Here is a 23489-nt window from a genome sequence, read left to right as displayed (position 1 = left end):
TCACGCCCCCACCATGGATTATTGTGAAGCACATCCTAGACATTTATTATGTTATCTATAAAGATTTTTGTTTATGATATAATTATCTCTTAAGTAGATAAACCTGTATGTTCTATACCATGATGCTAAAAAGGATAAAATTTAATCTGTATACATCAAAAATGTCCCCAACGGTCTTCCTCCCTTTCCCAGACTGAAAGATTGACCAGATCAACTGCCTGGCCCCCATGAAACTGACAGTTTCTCTAATTTCCAGGGGCAGAAATTCTGTCCCTTGCCCTCTGAGGAATAGACTTCAGGAAAGCCTAGTGTCAGTGTTGACGAAGGATGTAAAACTGACCCCTCTGATTCACACTAATAGACAATATACATTGAGGCATGTCCTAGTGTTTGCACCTGGTAATTATACCTGGCAGGCACATAGCCAGACTCTTGCCAACCTACCAACCCAAGAATGCAAAGGTGACCTGATGTGATCCTTGTCCTCATCAGTTGCTGTGTTTGTCAGCTAATGGACCCTCACAGGCGAGAAAAACTTACAACTTTAAATGAGAATATGCTATGTTGTCTTCTGTTCTGTGCAGCTATCTCCCTATGAATATGTTTCTGTATCCTTTGCTGCTAAATATATTATATCTTTGAACTGTGTGGTATTTTCCTTTTAATATCATCACTGTTCCATGGTGACACCATGCAAACTAGTGTCAGAAGTAGGAATATGAATGTAAAAGATCCATGAGAGAATTCCGGGAACTGAAGGGAAAAGGAGCACAGCACATCCATATTAGAATAATGCGTTTACAAAAACTTTGTTGTAGATGATGAGAAATAAATTGTTTCAAGGGAGTATGTAGGCAGCCTGCTGGGGGACTATGAACAGTCCTGTATATGGAACTGAAACAAATCACAGAAGGGGGCTAGATTTAACAATTTTCATGTTGCTTCTATTGGGAGATATTTCAGAGGTTCTTTGGTGGGAACTGAAAGAGGGAATGATGGGGCTGGCATTCTAACTGGTAAAAAGAACTAAGACTGAAACTATAGATTCCAATGTCTGGGTCAGAAACACCTGGAATGGTAATGATGGGGGTTGGGGATGTCCTAGAGAATCTGCTGAGCCAGAGGGTGGCAACTTTCCAGGAAGAAGATAGATCCCTTCCAGAGTTGAGGTATGAGAACATGCAACAGTCGAGCTAAAAAAATGTCTTAAATTTTCATTGATCTGTTTCTTTCAGTTGAGGGTGGGAGCGTGTGTGTAGGGAGTATCACAAACAAAAAACAAGAAGTTTTTTATTTTGAGGAAGTATGTTTTAACTTGTATGAGCTCCAGTCTTTGTTTTCACAGACCTTTTAAAACAGAGCTATCACCTTAAAGCTGTGTGCTTTTTTAACAAACAAACTATTTTTTAAAGGGTGTTCAAAGATATATTCTCAGAAATAGAAGTATCCAAAGTAGAAGATTAAGAGTATTTGATACATGAATCTTCTATTGATACAGGTATTTAAGGAGAAACTTCTTATTGAAATCTGTTCAAAAGATGGGTGAGGGGATGTACTATATTGGCCAGGCATAAATATATGAATGTTGGGGCTGTGTCTGAAAAGTTGTAACTTACATTTGTCATCATTTTCAGTATGATCCATAGTCCCCATATACATGGAATTAAATCGGTCTTGAGACAATTTAACTGAAGTGAATAACTAACTGAATAACGTGTGCAGATGCACTTTTGTTGAAGTACTGGATGACTTAAGTGGAGCCAAATGAAATAAAGGGAGAAAGCCTGGATTCTTTAAGGTTAAAAGTCTGTCTCCTGTTGGGAGAGACAGCCCCTCCCTGGGTCTCTCCCTCACCTATACATCTTGCTGAGTGAGCCAAGAATGCAAGGACCCAACCATTTCTCAAGGTTGTGTTTGCAGCAAGAAACCTCAAGGGATGAGGCAATGTATATCTTGAGACAAAAAGCCAGCTTGCTTACTTCTGGCTACAAAATAGCATATTCTCCAAACTCAGAGTTCCTCTCCTATAACACAGTTCACTGCCTATGCAGGCATCCGTCTTGGCCCTCAGCAAAACTCACCCCACAATGGGAGTAGGGGGCAAGGAGGGAACCAACACAACATGCTTTCTGTGCCAAGAGTACTAAAATCATGTCTCTCACCCAGGTCTCTTGTGTCTTCTGCCAGCATCCATGAAACAAGAACAGGTAAACCTGTTCGCTTACAAGCAGGGTAAAATCAAATCCCAGGCCCAACACCTCCCCCCATCCCTTTTGGTTCAGTTTAAAATCTTCTGCTGAGGCCATGGCTTCTATGCTGAAGGTGAAGTGCTTGTATGGGAATATGATGGAGAAATGGCGTTTGCACAGGAACTCTCTTCCCACACCCCAACCCCAGTTCCTTCAACACACTTAGCAGAAAAAAATTGTACTACTCAGCTTCTGAATGAAAAAGGAAGAGACAGAGATAGAGGGTGAGTCCAAGGTGATCTGACCTCCTATCCCTAGGAAACCATAACCATTCACAGAAGTGACAGATCCCATGCAACCCTCAGCAGGGTGATTCCTGTCTGAAAAGAATGCTCACTGCATATACAAAATGGTAACTTATAGTGTCACCTGCCCACAAGCAGAGAGCTAATCTGAAGCAGTTAAATTCTCTGGAAGGCATGGGATGAGGCTACTTTTGGAAAACACCAGGCAGTTCAAAACAAATTACTGGTCCAAGCCCAATGCTTGGTTGACCTGTTTGGATTTAGGCAATCTATATTCCACACATGGGGATCTTGTTGAGCCCAATCCACAAGCGACCTGCAAGAAAATGACTTTGTGCTCATCTCGGGGGAGACCATGTGGTTACAACAGAATGAAAAACTGGACAACCATGGGGTGTTTTAATCTATGCAAAAGTTTGGGTGTTTGCACTCAAGCTCTCTGCAGCTCGTAACTTGCTAATTTAAATTCTCTGAGTTTGTTTTATATGAGATTGAAAACTTCTTGGGATAGGCTAAAAACATCTGGAATCTATTTTATAAAGGCAATCTAGGATTTCAAGGATTTAATGTGATATAAAACTACAAATGAGATAGATTACATACAAACACACAATGCTTTGTATGAATTCGTTCTTGTATAAACCAGATAGTATTATAAACCATAGAAGTTGTTTCATGTCAACTTTTGGGGTAGTTTTTTAAATCTCTAGTAATTCTTGATATTATTTGGATTGTGTTTTGGGACATTTTTATTTGACTTTTGGAAAGTTAGACTAATAAAATACTGAGTTAATGAATATTTCTATTTAGTTAAAGATCGTACATGGGATTCCGCTTATATGAAATTCTGAGATAGTGCTTGGTCTTCCCCTGGGGGGAAGCTAGAAATTTTGTTTTTCTTTTCAGGTATTTGGGATGCTAGTGAAATTGACAAGGGGGTAGTCTGGAATTGCATATTCAGGAAACAATTCCAGATGTTTAAGCAGAGAGTAATAAAATAAGCACTGCTTTAATAGGACAATATATAGCATGGCACATTAAAATCTGTTACAGGGGGAAATTAGTGTTCTCCTATAAGATAAAAAGAAATCTAACTAAATCAGAAATGTTAATATGATCCCAGGACATTTTTTTACTCTGTCATAAAAGAAGTTCTACCCAAGGTCTCACATGAAACAATATAAATTACATCCTTAGCAACCTGTCTTGGTCCCTAGTGTTATTCTCCCACTTCTGAGACGATTTTAATTCTTAATTCTCCTTTGGGACTCATATCTGCCTTACCCTCTGGCTGACTTAGGTGTGCCCCCACACTCGCTCTTCTTGGTTACCATAGGTGAAGCCCTTTTGATGTTAAACTCATGATCAAATCTACTTTAATCCTTGAGGACTGCATGAATTTATATGTATTTTAAGAAAGCTGTTTCAGAGTTTCATGGAATCCTTTGTAGATTCTTGTTTCCTGGGCTCTGGGGTGTTGTTAGATTCTGTTTTCCTCTAGTGGATGTTGTAAGCACAACCTGAATTTAATTGTGTTAGAACTGTATTACTTTTATCAGGAAGAGGAAGGGGCAACACAAGATAGGTCAGAAAGAAAACGGCTACGCTCCAAGCAAAACAGCCTTTTCATCTGTGAATTCCACCAGGACCTCTCTAGCACTATGGAATAAATATGATTTAGACCCACACTACTATCTTTATTTAGGGAACTTCCCATTGGAAGAATGTTTTAACACAGGGATGTAAAGTACACCATAGAGAATATAGTCAATAATATTGCAACAACTAAGTATAGTGCTAGGTAGGTACTAGAGGGGGGATTGCTGCATAAATTATATAAATGTCTAACCACTATCCTGTACACCTGAAACTAATATAAAATAATACTGAATGTCAACTGTAACTGAAAACAATAAATAATTTTAAAAAAATATTTTAATTCTTCCACATACAGATATATTTTGTGAGAAAAGAGGGAACAAGGATTACCTTCTTTGTAGAAGAGAATAATAATAAATTAATAATAAAATATATCTGGAACATCAAGAAATAGGTAGCAAAGAATCAGGGAAAGCTTGCAAATATCAGGAAAATAAAAAGTCCAGAAAACATAAACATAAACAAAACTGTGGGGGGGGGGAGGGTGCGGGTGCGGGGAGAGTTGAAGTTAAAAAAGAAAAAAAGAGCTATAAGAATTTTTAAAAATTATAAAGTACTTTAAAGACAAAGTACTTAAGGACAGATAAAGAACCTCCTATAAATAATCATCCGAATCTGAATAATACACTGAAATAGTCCCCTTGGTGCACTGTAAAGTATGAAATTTTAATTATGTGATTTTTCTAGCGAATTTCCGCTTCAAAAACAGTAAAGTACTTCTGCTTACAAGGTGGCAGACACCAGAACTTTTCTGAATCTCTCACATGCACGCTGTCATCAAAGTTTAAATTAGCAGAAACATGCCTTTGAGTTAAATCACAATTAGCCCGTAGACAGGTCTATTTGCTGGGAACACACTCTGTGCCAAACACTGGCAGCATATACTAAACAACAGTTTGCATTTCTGAAGCACTTTTTCCTTTTCAGGTTCTCATAAATGACATTTTAAAACAAACTATATTTGTTTTTCAGCATTAACTACATGTGCTGATGACATGTATTGTTATAAATCGGTCCTACTCAGGAAAGTTTTTGCTTTTAAAAGAAAAAAGGGGAAGGGGAATATAATCAATAATATTGTGATAAGTTTGCAAGGTGATAGATGACTATTAGAATTAGTGAGGTGATCACATTGTAAGGTATAAAAATGTCGAATCACTATATTGTACAACTGAAACTAATATAACCAATATAAGATTGTAACCAAGTATACTTAAATTAAAAACATAAATTAAAAAAAGACAAAATCTATCCACTTGTACTCTTGTATACATATTTGAAATAGTTATGTATGGAAGTCAATAAACAATGATAAATACAAACAGGCTGTCTGACAAAATAAAACAATTTCCAGGGAATATAAATGGCACATTTGTTGGAAGATGCCCACAAATAACTAATTACTTTAGCACAATAAAGATATTCTCTTAATATTAGAGTGTCTTATGAGAGGATACTCATTACTTTCTAACCATCTGTCATCACTCCTCCCCAAAAAACTAATTAGGGTTTCATCCAATCACACATTATAAATCATGCAAATGTGGATGGCAAAAAATGGTTCAAAGAAGTTAATATTATAACATTTTGTATTTCAAAAATCACAGGCTTCAGAACTAGCCTTTCATGTTCTAATAATTACTCTGATTGTTTTTCTCATCTTTTCCTGATTTATTATTAGATAGTAAACTTAGAAAATTAAAAAAAAAAAAAAAAAAGAAACTTACAGGTAGTAGAGTTTTCCTGCAGCAGGAAGTTCCCTTTTCCGGTAATCTATCCCAGAGTCTAGCTGGACCGTATTACAGTACTTCTACAATCCAAACACATAAAATATCTTTTTAAACAAGTGTTGGCTTAGAATTATAATCTTTCTACTATCAAAATGTTTTAATTTTTGAAATTTTCCTCAATAAAATAATGCGTTTAGGATAAAATAACATAACTCATGTAAGATTCATAAAAGTTATAGTAAATATCTATCAAGTAAAAAAAACAGTTTAAAAAAATTAAGAGTTGAAGCATGCCTTCCTGAAACTTTACTAATTATGCTGTCAGAAAATTCCCCATATAACTGCTTTACTTTTTTTTTTTTTAATCCCAATTTCCATTACCCGGAAGTAAAAAGCTGGAGGCTATGAGAAAGAATAATTCATGGGGCTTAACCATCACAGTGGGAGAGGCAGCCTAAGAGTTGGGCAAGAACATTTGTATCCACATTTTAAGCCAGATGATCATGTTAAAGTGATGCTAGATGTATACTTGCCCTTCACTTCTAAATGACTGCCACTGCCCTTGTCCCTTAGTTCCTCTCCATCCATCAAAGTCTTCAGAGTTCCTTCGTGCTGTGAACACCTCCCTTCAACCTGAGTCATCCTGTGCTAGTAATGTCCTCTTCTCCCAATTACTCTTTCCTTTCTATCCCCCCACCCCAGGGGGCATATGTGCATAGAATCTCACACCACACACACACACACACACACACACACACACACACACACACACACCCTAAAACTCTTACAACAAAAGCATATGAACTTTTGCTATACCTATCTTGGTCAGCTGGCTTTTTTTTTGAGGGGAAGGGGGTTATATATCAGATAGATGATAGATAGATAGATAGATAGATAGATAGATAGATAGATAGATAGATAGATAGATGCATATTCATTCCAGTAAAACAACGATGAGCAAGGGTTTTCAGAACAATTAAAACATTTACAGACTGATCTTTCGTTAAAAAAATGAAAACTGCTTTATAAAAATTCATGAGAAAAAAATTATATTTTAACAACTTCACTACTTTTATTAATTAAAATTGCATTTTTGGGCCATGGTAATTGTGGCAGACTGTATTTTCCAAAGATGGCCGCGTAGCCTCTCCATTCCATGTGCTGTGATGTTGACATTCCAACCATGAAGAAATAAGATCTATTATCTCCCCCCTCCCCTTTGAATCTTGTGACTATGGTGAAAATGATGCTATGTAATAATATACTAGGGGACATTCGAGGTAGCTTCTTACTCATTGGCTGGAACACTTGCTCTGGAATCCTGAACAGCCAAGTGGGTATCAAAGTGCCTGGAGGTAACCATGCCATGAGAGCCCAAAGCAGCCCAGACACAGAGCCCACCTGGAGAGACTCTGAGATGACAAGAAGACAGAGGTGTCTGACCAGTCCCCAGCTGTCCAGTTATAGCCACTATGGTGCTGAGGGAGCCAGGACAGCCAGCAGAGCCTTTCTCAAATCCCTGACCCACAAAAACCAGGAGAAAGAAGGAAGTAACATTGTCTTAAGCCTCTAAATGTTGTGGTCATTTGTTATGCAGCAATAGATCATCAGGACAGTAATATCAGGGCACGCTTGAGAGGTAGCAACATTCTTCCTCCCTGACATTGCATTCTGGGTTGCACTGCTACGCAATGGCTGAGGGCTGTTTATCATCTGCACTGCAGGGAAGAGGCCGCACACAGTGGCAGTGAGAACGCCCTTCCCCTCTCCCCATGCTGCAGCTGCTATAGGCTCAGGGAAGTAAAGTGGGTGATCAACCGTCCCCCTCGGACTCTGCGGTTTCCCCAGGACTGAGGAATTTTTCTGGATGCAGGACTTTCAGTGCTGACACCATGACAGCCCTGGGCAAACTGGGACAGTTGGTCACCCTAGGAATAAAGGCCTAGACATCTGGGCGGAAGTCTGGAGTAGATATAGCATTTTGATTTATATAGTTAATCCATGAACAACATGGGACTTAGGGGTGCTGACCCCTGCGCTGTCAAAAATCCACATATAACTTTTGACTCCACAAAAACTTAACTACTAATAACCTACTATTGACTGGAGGCCTTACCAATAACATAAATAGTCAACTAACATATTTTTCATGTTATAGGTATGATATACTGTAGTTTTACAATAGAGGATGCTAGAGAAAAGATTATTAAAAAGATCATAAGGAAAATACATTTACAGTATTCTTTGAAAAAAATTCACTTCTAGTGGACCCGTGTTGTTCAAAGGTCAACTATATATTAGCAGTTGTGAATTTGATTAATATAAAATAATCCCCAAGAGGAAGCTGGTCCTCTGGGGAAGCCTACAAAGCTGAGGCTGTGAACTACACATGTGAAAAACAGCACCTTAACCTAACAGAGTCATGCCACCCTACAATGGTGACCCGAACAGCCTGTTGGCCTCCCCATACAGAATCCCTAGCTCATCATTCCAAGTTGTTCGAACCCACTGCCCAGGCCTCACTCTCAGAACTCAGGCCCTGTAACCCATCTCACCAGAAAAAACTACGGTTTTGCCCAAATACATGCATTCCACTCCCCCCTTGCCTCAAATGACCTGTAAAAAATAAAAGGTATAGCCATATATATCTCTCTTCTGAACCTGGAGTCAAGTCCTAAACCTGGGAAAAGAGATTCTTCCTGCCCACTTTCCATGCTATAATAGGGGGTGCTCAGCCACCCAGTACAAAGAAAAAAAGGAGAGGCACTTAAGTAGCACTTCTTACTCTCTTTCTCTGAGGGAAATCTGTCCTGGTATGATATGAGCAAATTATTCATAAGCTATCTGTATCACAGACATTATGAGTATAATAAATAGTATAGCAACATATTCATGTATTTGCCCAGGTTCTCTACTTCTTTTAAACTACAATTTATCTTATATGACTCAATATTCCTAATTTAGTAAAAAAATGTTCTTCTTTATTTTTTTGTCCTTAAAAAAATAAGGTTAATGGAAGTTATACAAGCTTCAATTTCACTTTCTGGGTAACTAACTTCTCTCTCATCTGAGTGATTAAGCCCTACCAAATGATTGCATTTGTACATTCCCTAATCACCACTGAGGAATACCTAATCAGCAGCAAAAGAGCTATAACCAAAGCCCTCACATGTTAGCTCTTAATTGTCTGAAAAATACTAACACGCGCTTGGTTTATATTTTTAAAGAAAAATAAACCTCCAGTTTTCAGATTTTATTTCCTTAAACTAGGTTCTTTGAAACACTTTGCAGAAGGGTGGAGGAAGGTGAAAGCTAAGATATTTCAAAGTTGAGAATGAATCTAGTCATAAGGGCATGATCTCTAAGTCATTTCCTCATTTTCAGGGATATTTGCAAGACCTGTGACCTCTTATCATCACCCATTTCAAATGCATAAAACTAATCAGCCACCAAATGAAATTTTATTTTAAAATAGTTTGTATATTTACATATACAAAGGACAAATACAATTACACAATCCAAAAACGCAACTAGGAAGTTTGGGGAGGGAAAGGAGGGAGTTAACACACTCCTGGGAACATACTCAAGAGTCAAAGGCCTTTAACTTTGGACAAAGTACTACTAAAAGAACCATATTTCAGCAGTTCGCATTTTCCTCAAGATCTATTGTGTATATTTTTAGCAGTTCTGAATAATACCATTAGAAAAATAGCCATCTCACAAAATAACTTTATATAGATTCTACTCTGGCTTTTCCCTTCCCAGACGGAACAAATGAACAATAAATATTGTGGAGAAAATCCTTTAAAACCACAATATATAAACTTCATGAGCAAAGATTGAAACAATAAAGATTTGCCTCACACACACACAAAAAACTATTAGAAACAATAAACAAATACAGTAAAGTTGCAGGATACAAAATCAATGTACAAAAATCCATTGTGTTCGTTCCTATATTCTAACAATGAAATGTCAGGGGGGAAAAATGAAAAAAGAATTCCACTTGCAATTGCAACAAAAAGAATAAAATGCCTAGGAATAAACCTAACAAAGGATGTGAAGGACTTATACATTGAAAACTACAAAACATTATTGAAAGAAACTGAAGAAGACATAAAGAAATGAAAAGATATTCCGTGTTCATGGATTGGAAGAACATACTTAAAATGGCCATATTACCTAAAGTAACACACAGATATAATGCAATCCCCATCAAAATCCCACTGGCGTTTTTCAAAGAAAAAGAACAAACAAATCATCAAATTTGTATGAATCCACAAAAGACCCCAAATAGCCAAACCAATCCTGAGAAAAAAGAACAAAGCTGGAGGTATCACACTCCCTGACTTTAAATTATACTACAAAGCTACAATAATCAAAATAGTATGATATTGGCAGAAAAATAGACACAAAGACTCATGGAACATAATTGAGAGCCCAGAAATAAACCCAAATGTATATGGGCAGCTGATTTTCTATACAGGAACCAAAAACATACAATGGAGAAAAGAAAGCCTCTTTAATAAATGGTTTAGGAAAATTGGAAAGCCACATGCAAAAGAATGAAACTAGACTATTTAACAACATATACAAAAATTAACTCAAAATGGATCAAAGATCTAAATATAAGACCTGAAATGATGAAAAATACATAGGAGAAAATGTAGGTACTAAACTTATGAAACTTGGTCTCAGAGAAGATTTTATAAATTTGACTCTAAAGGCAAGGGAAGTAAGTAAAAGCAAAAATAAATGAATGGGACTATATCAGACCAAAAAGCTTTTGCACAGCAAAAGAAACCATCAATAAAACAAACAGTCAACCAACCAAGTGGGAGAAGATATTTGTAAACAATGCCCCCGATAAGGAGCTAATATCCAAAATATACAAAAAACTCATACAACTCAACAACAAAAAAACAAACAATCCAATTAAAAAATGGGCAGAGGACCTGAACAGACACTTCTCCCAAGAAGACATAAAAATGGCCAACAGATATATGAAAAAATGCTCAACTTCACTAGCTATTAGGAATTTCAAATCAAAACCACAATAAGATACCACCTCACACTTGTCAGAATAGCTATCATCAACAAGACAAGGAATAACAAGTGCTGGAGAGGCTGTGGAGAAAAGGAACCCTCATACACTGCAGTAGGAATGTAAATTGGTGCAGTCCCTTTGGAAAACAGTATGGAGGTTCCTCAAAAAATTAAGAATAGAGCTACCATATGACCCAGCAATCCTTCTTCTGGGTATCTACCTGAAAATTTTGAAAACATTTATCCATAAAGATATACGTACTTGTGTGTACCCCTATGTTCACTGCAGCATTATTCATGGTGGCCAAAACATGGAAACAACCTAAGTATCCTTTGATAAGTGATTTGATAAAGAAGATGTGGTACATATATACAATGGAATATTACTCAGCTATAAGAAAAGATGAAATACTGCCATTTGCAACAACATGGAAGGATCTTGATATTATTATGCTAAGTGAAATACATCAGACGGAAAAGGACAAGAAACATGATTTTACTCATATGTGGGATATAAAACAGAAAGCAACAGAGAAACAAAACAAACAAACAAACAAAACTCATAGACACAGACAACTATATGGTGGTTACCAGAGGATAAGGGGGGAGAGGGGAGGTAGAAGAGGGTGAAGAGGGTCAAATATATGGTGATAGGAGAGTAGGCTTTGGACGGTGAACACACAATGCAATATACAAGTGGTGTATTATAGAATGGTACACCTGAAACTTATATAATCTTATTAATGAATGTCACCCCAATAAATTTTTTAAAAGATTTGCCTACCTTAAATACTCTTTATTATAAAAGTAATATTGCTTACTACAGAAAACTTGGAAAAAGAGAACAAAGCGACATAAATCAAAGTTTTATGTCTTTATCTAAGTGAGTGTATTAAATAGGAATTTAAAGAATCAAAATTATTGGAGTTTTTCTTGGCAATATTCAACATTGGTTTTATAAATTTTTAATAAGTAAACATAAAAGGAAAACGTGGCTGAGACTTCCTAGATCTAAGAAATAAAATATTTAAAGAACTAAGATCTATCTTTTTTCATCATTCTTTATAAATTTATCTTTTTTGTACTAAAAAAGTGATCCATGCTCATTGTAAAAAATTCAAATATTAAAAATTTAAAAACAAAAATAAAAATCTATCCCCTTCTCAGAAAAAAGTTTGCTTGTAGCTTATATTTTTCAAGGTTTTCCTACACATAGAGATGCTAGATAGCTAGATGATAGACAGATAGATAGATAGACAGATAGATAGATAGACAGATAGATAGATGTCATATTATACACAGTTCTATGCTTAATTATTATTGATATCTTAAAAGTTCTATGAGAAAAATAACTTTAAATACAGGAAAGCTATACTGCATACTGTACTATCTTGTTTGTTAAGAATACAATTCCATAAATAAATGACAAATAAAAGTACAAGAAAGATACTGAACCAAAAAAAAGGGTGGGAGACTCAGTAGGTGTGTTCTTTTTTTTTGGAGGCAGGTATACATTCAGATGTACATACCAAAGCAGCAGCTATATATTCTAAGATACCGGTAATTGCTTCGGCCTCATTTAAAATAATTATGTGCTACTACTTTTAAACTTAAGCAGCGATATATAAAAATCCAATACATAAACTTATTCATATTTAAGCTTATTATAAGTATAACATAAATACAGTAAAGTACACAAATTATAAGTGTCCAGCTCACTCAAGAAATAGAACATTACTAGCACCTCTGAAGCCCCCCTAATATCTTCTTCTAGCTCTCTAACGGTAACCAATATCCTGATTCTATTAGCACCATAGAATTGTGCCTGTTTTGGGAGCTTTATGTACGTGGAATCATACAGTATGCCCTGTTTTGTGATCAGGTTTCTTTATGTTTGTGAGATTTACCCATCTACATGTTGTGTATAGCTGTAGTTTATTGATTGTTGTGTTATATCCACCACGTGAATACACCACAATTTATTGATTCATTCTACTGATGGACATTTGGGTTGTTTCTAGTTATTAGCTCTTTCAAATAATGCAGCCACCGACCTTTTTGCACATGATTTCTGGTACACACGTGCACATGTCCTCTGTCAGCTCACTTGGAAGCCCTACCTGTGCTGTGCCCTGCTCACATGCTAACCGAACAAGGCCTCATCTTGACTGGTACCTTGAGAACCAGCTATGTTGCAATGAACGGATTTGCTTACTTAGAACCTAACCCCACACAAAAATGATACGGGGCAGCTTTTTAGAGACTTTGTCCAGCTATTTATACATTATACTGCACATAAAATATCAGAAATTTTCCTGTAATGACTGAAATAATAGAAACAGTTTTGGGTATCAAGCCTGTTAAGTTCTATGAGACAAAGATCATGTCTGTTGTTCATCTTTGTGATCCCAGCACCCAGTCTTTGATTTTTGACAGTTATAATGTGTCTTGAAGAGGATTCTTTAAGTTGAGCTTAAGTTGAGCTTGTTTAAGTTGAGTTTGTTCTCTGCCATTATTTCTTTAAATAAACTTTCTGCCCCTTTTCACTCTCTTCTCCTTCTGGAACCCCAATAATTCACAGATTGTTTCTTTTGATGGTATCCCATAGATTATGTAGGCTTTCTTTACTCTTTTTCATTCTTTTTTCTTTGTTCTTCTCTGACTGGATAATTTTAAAGTTCCTGTCTTCAATCTCAATGATTCTTCTTGATCAAGGATGATGATGTTGAGGCTCTGTTGCATTTTTTTTCATTTCATTCATTGTATTTTTCAGCTTCAGAATTTCTATTTGATTCTTTTTTATGATTTCTATCTTTTTGTTAAGCTTTTCATTTTATTTATTGTTTTCCTGATTTTGTTGAATTGTCTTTGTGTGTTTTCTGGTAGCCACTGAGTTTCCTTAAAACAGCTATTTGAAATCTTTATGGGGTAAATTGCAGATCTCCATGTCTTTGGGTTGGTTATTAGAAGGTTACTGCGGTGTCATGTTTCCTTGATTTTTCATGTTCCTTGAAGTGTTGCATTGCTGTCTTCTCATTTGAAGTAGCAGTCCCCTCCTCCAGTCTTTACTAATTATTTCCAGGAGAGAAGTACCTTCCATCAGCCTTGCTAGGGATTTTGAGGTTTTCTCAGACCTTCTATGGATACACCTGCTCCACAATTCTTGTTCCCTCTTATGGTGGAATTCTTAAGCTTATATTCCTTCTCTTCATCCTGCAATGCACCAGGCCAAGTGCTGACAGCCTCCCTTTTGTTTTTCCAAAGGTGACAGTAAAGCTCAAGTCTGTGGTCTCTCCTTGGCCCAGAGCATGTTCACTAGCCATCTGCCGAAGCTCACTCTCTCCACCACCATCGGGACAGTATACAGAGCGCCAGCTGTAGAACATGTGTGTGAGGTGTGCACAGGGCTGAGGATGCCCTTTGGCCAAGTGGCGGAATCTGTGGGCAAGGTGTCCCAGTGGCTCATGGGTGGGCTTCTTGATGATGTCCATGAAGCAGTTAGTAGGATCTGCTTCCCTTTAACGTCCTTTAGGAGTCCAATCTGCTGCTCTCCCAGCCTCTTCCTGCCTTCCAGTTAAGCAACTCACTAAGTGAGTACTCTGGATAGGGCAAAAGAGAAATGAGCCTCTTTGGCAGCATCCTGCACAGCTGGGGAAGCCAAGTGATCTCTCACATGCTCTTACTTTGCCCTGTGGGAGAAATCACAGGGCAAGAAGATCTCTCTTGGCCTTAAGCTGTGCTGCCTTGGGGGATGATTCATGCAGGTAAAGTCCAACTGTTCCTCTTACCCCCTCCAATGTGTCCAAACTCATTACTGTTTTTTGCTTCGACACTGTGCTGGAACCTTTCCACTAGAAACCTGGACATCCACAGAGGCTCTCTCAACCTGGGGTGATTGTGTATGATAGTGGGTTTTCCAGGGTCTCCCAGACCACAGCTGAGAGGGGCTGGAGCTGGTTCACAGGCCATTGAGACTGAGGTCTGTACGCAATTACCTGACACGTGGGTGGGTGAGCCTCCTCCCGGATCCCTTGGGTATGGTACTGGATTCAACAGCTCCCACAAAGGCATTTTTGTCTATGGATGGATGCCAAATTGTTGGGGAGGAGGGGAGTACACAAATAAGAGATGTATTATTCAGCCATGATGCGGACATAACTCCTCCATGTTAAATTTTTAACAGTGACTACTCCTGAGGAGGGAAGTGAAAATGAGATTGGGATGGAAGGTGGGAGGAAATAGGGAAAGGAAGAGAAGTAAAGGAAGAGCTTTTGAAATTTATTATATACCTTTATATGATGTTTGTATATTTTTTAACATAGATGCATTCATTTATCTCTCATGAAATTTTATAAAAGGAAAGATCTTAGAAAACTTCATGAAATGTCCCAATACTGGTGCTTTGAAAAAGCTGGTAGCTATCTTTTTGAAATGACAACCATTATACATTTCCAGCTCTGTCATAACAAACAGAATTTTAATTAATATTCTATGCTTCTTCCACTGTTTACGCAAGAAAACCAGAGTCCTCATCCCCGAGGTTAAAAAAAAAAAAAGAAAGAGAGAAAGAAAAGAAAAAAAAACATAAGAAAAATATATCACAGACTGGAAAGAAGTTCCATGTACCTTTCAAGAATCTTTTATAACTATGCTACCAAGTGCACAACTGCAGCTCTTGTAAGCTTTCATTTTCTCCACTAAAGGAGCTGCGCAATACATCTCCAGGCTAACAGGAACTTCTCACCATATATGCAGCTTTACGAAATCTATTTTTTCAACTCAGTATTTACCCACAAGATTTGTCCTTCTTCACAAATGAGCAGAGGTAAACAATAACTTTTCTATCCAAAAAAAAGAAAATCTATACTATAAATACGCAAAGTCCATAAAGCATGTGATCCCTGTATACTATAATCACAACTTCTGGAATAATAAAGAAAAACTAAACCTCAATAAAATATTTAGCTTCAAAAATAACCCATCTAGTTTCAGAGACTTTGATATTAACACTTTTAGATCAAGGATAGCATTTTTAAATATTCTAAATTCTGTTTCTGCTCTTTCTTCATTGTATTTGCTCAACTTTTTGTCATTTCACTGTTCATTAGCACTTTTATCTGAAGATGAAAAGAGGAAGAGAAAGGGGATGAATTGAGTCAATCTTGCAACTTATTCTTATCTCTGATAACAGATCTGAAGAGTAAATTCTAAGCTATTAGCTAAGACAAGATTTGGATATCACTATATTTAACTTATCATTGTGTATGAATAAAGGTGGATTAATAAGGTAGATTATATTTTTATAAAAAAGATAAAGAGTTCCTTATTGATAAAAGCAATTGAGAATATAATTAATTCTACCCAAAGACAGTATTATAATGTATATACTGAATATGCAATGTTAAAATATACACACATGTGTGTGCATATGTGTGCGCACGTGCGCGCGCACATGCGCGCGCGCGCACACACGCGCGCGCACACACACACACACACACACACACATCATGCAACATGGTTTGGTAAAAGGATTCTCAATAAAAAGCAGGAAGTCTGGGTTCTAGACCTGGCTCTGCCACTAGCTGGGCAATCTTAGGCTAATGACCTTAGGCATGAGCCTCAGTTGCCTCCACTGTACAAGGTGGAGGGATAAATGTTTCCAAGGCTCCTTCAAACTTTAACACCCTCTCATTACACACACACACACACACACACACACCTTTTTATTTACAGGTAAGGCTGGTACTAACTAGCACACACCAGTATGGCGTGACTGAGTGTTCACAGCCCAGTATCTGATCTAATTGGTATGTCAAGGCTGTACCAATTGTTAAAGAGTTTGAAAGATTATCCTTATTTACAGGCACTATGCAACTTATAAAATGTCTAACATGTGTCACCCTATGTTTGCATTCTGCCTTCCACATAGAGTGAGTACCGTATTTCCCCATGTATAAGATGCACCCTTTTTCGAAAAATTTGGGGTCTAAAAACTAGGTGCGTCTTATACAGTGGTTATATGAGCGCAAAAACAAGTGCAAAAAAAGTGGGAAATGCAAGTAAAAAAATCTACAACCACTGTATAAGATGCACCCAGTTTTTAGACCCCAAATTTTTCGAAAAAGGGTGAATCTTATACATGGGGAAATATGGTATATTTTTCATTGTTAAATAAGCTCTCTTAACCTCTGGTTATAACTTAGAGTACAGTCCCTTTCCTACTACCCTTTTCCCCCTCAAAAAGAGTTTCTACATATTCCTTGCTCTATATTTCTCAGCTCTCACTATTCATAACTCATTTAGTTCTATGTCAGATAACTTCTCCCACATACACTGAAACCATTTTTAGCTTTCTTCCTCTGCAAAACAAAATCATATGCATGATTATTAAGCCAAGAGTGATGGCAGTGATACATTGAAATAAAGAAAACAAAGTTTCATCAACCTTTGAAATTTTTAGCTACACACAGGAGTCTATTCAGAATTCATATAAATTTCCATTTCGTTCACTCATCCTCCACTATCACAAGTATTACAGAAAATAGGAAACTTATTTAAAATTCATTGTTTTAACTTGATATATTGCAGGTTTACATCATTGTTAGCATTGTGATCTCCCAATACACAGTTAATCATTCCTTACTCATCCTATATTGTAGTACATTTTCTATACTATATTATAATTATTTGTTGGTGTCTATTTCCTCTAATAGAACATCCTGATTTCCTTGATGGCAGGATTCATCTCAGGACAATATTCATCACTGTAACTCCAGTGACTAAGCACTTAATAAATGCATGTTGAAATCTGAATATTGCCTTTTGCTATTTATCTTACAAAGGTATAATAGTTGAGCTACTTGGGGCAATTAAGCTTTTGTAGGCTAGCTAGCCTAGGACTTTAACACCACATTTAGCACAATATTTGTGGGGGGGAAATCTATCTAATTCAAAAGAAAGAATTTTCAAGTAAACTTCTGAAATAATCTTCTTGAAAATTTATAGTATAGTAAGAGCCTTAGCCATCTTGTAGTCAAATCCCATCATTGGCAGATGAGAAAGAAATGTCAACTCAAACGAATTCAAGAGAATTTCCCAAAGTCAGTGACATAACAAAGATTGCTTCCTAACCCATTATTTTTCTGCTGTATCATGGAAACCACATAAATATGTATGATGTGACTGTGTGGTTTCTTCTACTTTCAGTTATTAAGAATTTTAATGATTTATGTTATTTTAGACATTGTCAGAGTTTATTCAGTCAATCAATTATACCTTTATAATAAATGGATCCTAGCAATCATTATTTCTTACTGGCTGAGGATGACACTATAAGGACATCCACATGTCTTTAGAGACAAACTACAAAGTTCACATTTAATAAAAACAAAAACAAATTGAATACTAACCACTGATAGTAAGAGTATATTATGATTGATTATACATCAAGAAGTCCTTTCTATGGATTCTAATTTAAGTGCCATTCCATATTTTGTTCTTATTAATTTTATGTTTGTGTTTATATTCAGAGAGGATATTGTCCCAACAACCTATGTACACTATTTAACACCAGCTTAAAAATGACAAGTGTAGACAAGATCAATACTAAATGAATATACAAAGTATTTTGTTCCAAGCACCTCTAATATATTATAACTTTGAGAGAGAGAAGCTAAATTTACTATGGCAGAAAAAGATTTCTTAGATGTCTTGAAGCCTCAAAAACTTGGCCAAACTATTGTTGGATGTGCACAGTTTGTCTTCATGCTCAGATGTTGTTGAAACAGCAGACTTAAAAGAAATAATGTCAATGAATCCTACCAAGCACTATACATGACCTCTGGGGTAATTAGCAATCATTCAAAAGCAACAAGACTAAAATGTTCTATTCTTTATTACTGTCGGCTCTTATCTTGATCAGCATTTTAATAAAGATGGTTCGTTTCTAAGACAGTTTCATGAATCAGTCATAATTACATTCTGACATGCAGTGAATAGTAAAGCAAAACTAAATATCACTTCATCAACCTTTCTAACCTTTATGCAAGTATTAACTGTAAATAATTTTTACACAATCCTACAACAGAAAATCTGCATATTTCTTAGCTTTGTAGATACTTTACCCCAAATGAATTTCCTGTGACCTATACCTGAAAAACACAATCAGCCGTAATTATCCAGTTTTGTGAGATGTTCAGGTGTTGCCTTTCAGAGTTCAAATCAACTTCAAGTAAAAAAGGCTACTTTATTCTACAAATGGCAAATATGCAAAATGGGTTAAGTAGCCGAAAGCATCTCAGAGCATTGTGGTTTGAAAGAAGTCTATCCAGAATCAAAATGTCAGAATAAAAATACACTAAAGTAAAGCGACACTTACAAAAATAGCTCTTAGATGACACATTAAGGAATGGATCACTGATGACTACTGCAGAAAGTCGTATAATTAAAATGTTAAGACTATTAATTAGATGGAGATCTGAACACTTAAGTATCTGAAGGGTAGGTTTTTAAATATATATAATTCCAAAATAGCTCATGGAAGAGGGCGAAAATCTATCAGAAATATAAAACTTACAGATACTATTTTGATATTGAAGATAATGTGTAAATTGTTTTAGCAGCCCCCACCAAAATACATGATTTACTTTAGAGTTTTGAAATAGCTAATTTCTCTTTTAAAAAAATATTTTAGATAGTCAAAGTGAACATGATTCAACTACCAGAAAAAATTGGTACTCCATTTTAGGTGATTTATTGTTTCAGGTCTTAGAAAAATTCAAAACAAATGTAATGCTTTCTCAAGAATAACTTCTTGTCTTCCCAATAGCAGATACAGAGTATTCACACAGAGCTAGGTTCCCAAACCTGTATTCCCACGATGGCCCTCAAATAAGTAAAGTTTATGGCAAATCTACTGAGTAATATTTTTAACCAAACTAATTTCCATTTAGAAACTTAACTACAGGGAAATAAGAACATCTTTAGCATTGTACTGCATGTAATTTCATTTTGAAAATAAGTTCTTTCAAAAACCAATCTAAAATCATTTCCTAAACGTTTTCTTACACATTTTATTATAAAAATAACCTCACTAGAATTTTACCGATCGGAGGCAAAAAGGAATACAGCAAGCATCTTTTTCATATGGGATTAAAAACACAAAAATGCGTAGCTCTTTTATATCGTAATTTTTGTTTAACTCTTCCCTTTAGCTTTCTAGATCATCATTCCTTTCCCTTATTGGAGTTACACACACACACACACACACACACACACACACACACACACAAAGGGAAAAGAAGTGTTGATTTAAGAAAACAGATTTCCCAGAAAGAAAAAAAATGTGATTTTAAGATTTAAACAAAAGCTAAAGATGGCTTCCTCTGAGCATAATGAGGTCCGCTACCTCATTACTAACAACTGAAAACTTGTGATGCATTTTGTTTCAAGAGAATCCAAAAGTCTTTGCTATAAAGCAGACAGGGGGGTGCAGAGTCCATTCACTCTTTCTGTATCACAACCATTATGTAAGAAGTATAAAACACTGCCTTTATGCTGCCAAGCCACAATGACTCTTCCTACATCAAAGGATTTTCACCACTAGGGTTTTTTCTTCAAAATTTATTCAAGCTAAGGGCAGAGAGACAACAATTCTTACACGCTAATTACGTCTAATTATCTATTCCCTTTTCTGACCAGCTTCGGCCAGTGTTATTTGCTATCTGGATTTCTCACAACCTCCCTTTGCCCTGTCCATCCAGCCTAACAGTGAAGGCTTTGAAGAAAACAGTTGTGGCTTTTTAGAGTTTTCTCAATATAGAGTTCAAGCAAATTAAATAATTATTCTGTTAGTTTTGACACATTTATGCTTTAAATATGAGGACCTCTTGGTTAATTTGGCAAATTCTTCACATCTCTTCACGGCTGGAATCATAGTAACACCCTCTCATACAGGAGCTTCTCCTCACGCTTTCTTTTTATGATCTAAATGAAATGTTTATTGGATTAAAGTTCTTCTCTGCAGACCTTCATGGTGGCCTATGACAAAGAGCTTAAAAGTTCTATTAATTGGCTTGAGTTTTCAGGGAGGGGAAAGGGAGAATTTTATTTCACATTACATCACTAGCCAAGAAAATTGCCACATGTAATTAAACTAATTTATCTCATGAGTCAAAGAAACAACTAATTCATATTTAAGACACTCTTCCTTTAAACCATTTTTGTCATCAGAGAATTGATTTCTTGTAATGTGACCAAAAATAACTATTTGTTATTCTAAGAGAAAAGAATTCAAAACCTAAGCAGTACATATTTTACATATAAGCAATAGCTTGCTATATTCCAGTTTGCGACAAATCTGTAACTATATAATTATACAAATACAGGTATATAATTTATATATTTCATGGAAAATCTTTATGTTCATTTTATATAAGATAATTACAGAAAGTATTATTTTAAAAGGCATTCATCCCAAATTACTTTTCATAGGAAGGCCCTGGCTGATACAAGATGGACAGTCCAGTATGAAGAAAGACAAGAATTACATTTTAAATCCACATCACAATTTTTATTCTAGATATTTAGTAATTTCAAAGACACAGCACAAAACACCATCACAAATAAAGTTAATGCCTGTGACTACAGCCGATTTTCTTAAATATATTTTCTCACACCTATATGAAATAAGTTACTCTATGAAACTATCTGGGGTAGGTTTCCTTAATTTATTTAGCCTAAAACTTGGTAATTATAGAATGATTTGCAAGTCAAATACTCATTTTTACATCTTAAAATATTAAATACTATAATTCAAATGCATACTTTAGTGGTTTGTGGAGGAAAGCCACAGCTCTTTTCAATTCAGGAGTTCAGTCTATTATTTTTGTTCTGTCTTTTGTTTCTTTCAAGCTTAAGTATTAAAAAGCTAACTCATAAGTAAAGACATTATCACACTAACAAAGGGTTAATCCCCGCCAGCCTGACTCAGGTGACAGCACAGATGAGGTCAGTGGGGCTGACACTGACCTCAAAGGCGGATTCTGATTATTTAGCCCTGTGAAAGTTCCAGTATTGAAAGTTATAATGATCAAACTGACAAATCAGTTGTACTAATGAAATGAAAATTGTTTCAGGGAAAAATAGCAGATACACATTTAGCAAGTCTATAAATCATAATGCAGGTAGCTGAACAAAGGCTGAACACTGAAGCATTTTATCTAAAGGTTATAAACAATTTTTCTAAAGTTTATAACTGGAGATCACACCATGAGAATATTCTCAAAGAGTTCACTGTTATGTGTGATTCCTTTGAAAAAAGTTCCTCAGGAAACAAAACACAAAGGCTAATAATACATAGCTTAATTTTTTTTTAAGTTTTAGATAAAGGATGTATAACAACAGTTGAGAAACATTAACAACCATGTAGAAGAAATGAAGTCATTACTTGAACATTAAGCAAATATTATAAAAATGGTAATAATAAAATTGTTACAACCTCAGATTATAAAGTATTTTTATATGTTGCATATTTAAACCCAACAGATGTTAAACCAAATCAGATTATGATGCTTTCCAAATGGATGACTCTTTAACAGGAAAAAGAAAATTCACTTATAAGACTTAATGCTAATCTTATTATTCTCTTATTTTATCATCGGACATTCATCAAAGAAAAAATTGTACTGTAGAATGCCTTGTTGGTTATTTTTGACAGCTTACAGTTATCATTTCAGAAATCTATTAATCCACTAACTAATTTAAACAGAAATTTTAAAAACTTAAGAAAAAGAAATGCTTGCTAAAATGTGATTGTGAATGAGAGTTCAAGCGCTCCATTACTGGTATTATAATAGAATCTTTCACTGTATGGCAAAAACACTACCACAACATTGCACAGCAACATTTCTCATGGGGCGATTATTTCAGATTTGTCCATACTGTTAAACTGATTAAGAAAATCATAAAAAGAAAGTCAATGATATTCACATGGAGAATTTTTTTTTAACTCTAAAAATTGTGAATAGCATTTATCTCTTTCAGGGCTCATTATGGAATTAATGAAACACAATGGTTTATGTAAGTGTAAGTGATAGAGTGAACAGATAGGTTTTTAGCCAAACAGAAAACACCTGTCCAAAATATCATGGACTGCTGGAACTTGATCAGATGAGAATAGCAACTCTTGCCAGGCAATCCATTTATCAACAAGGACAATAATAGTAGCCAGTTGCAATTAAACTAAGGTTATCCGGCTGATCAAAATATCAATTGGTTCTCTTTCCTTTCAACTACAATAATTTTAAACAATGTTTACCATGAGCTTATATTCAATGTATATTATTCAATGAATATACATTTAAGACATGTTATTCTTTTTTTTTAAAGATTTTTATTGGGGTATTGGGGGGAAGAGAACAGTGCTGGGGAATTGGGAGAAGGGGAACAGACAAGTTGCTGTCATTTTGGTCTTCAGTCTAGTTGTGGAGGACGTTGCTTCACTGGCCCAAGTTGGCACCATCATTGCGCTCTTCCCAGGAGAGGCAGATCAGTCGCCGGCT

The 23489-nt window shown here is 35.8% G+C and overlaps 1 protein-coding gene across 1 annotated transcript in view; it reads right to left on the bottom strand.

The window, feature by feature from the left end:
* AFG1L (AFG1 like ATPase) overlaps positions 1 to 23489 on the bottom strand; it is a 160183-nt gene that overhangs the window by 51339 nt on the left and 85355 nt on the right. Inside the window, exon 7 of the mRNA XM_019658969.1 lies at positions 5881 to 5963. Coding sequence (XP_019514514.1) covers positions 5881 to 5963 — 83 coding nt within the window. The remainder of the gene's footprint in view (positions 1 to 5880; positions 5964 to 23489) is intronic.

This window comes from Hipposideros armiger, unplaced genomic scaffold (genome assembly GCF_001890085.2).
Source record: "Hipposideros armiger isolate ML-2016 unplaced genomic scaffold, ASM189008v1 scaffold_292, whole genome shotgun sequence".
Classification (NCBI taxonomy): Eukaryota; Metazoa; Chordata; class Mammalia; order Chiroptera; family Hipposideridae; genus Hipposideros; species Hipposideros armiger.
Note: the sequence above shows the minus strand (reverse complement) of the source record. Positions and strands in the feature narration are given on the sequence as shown.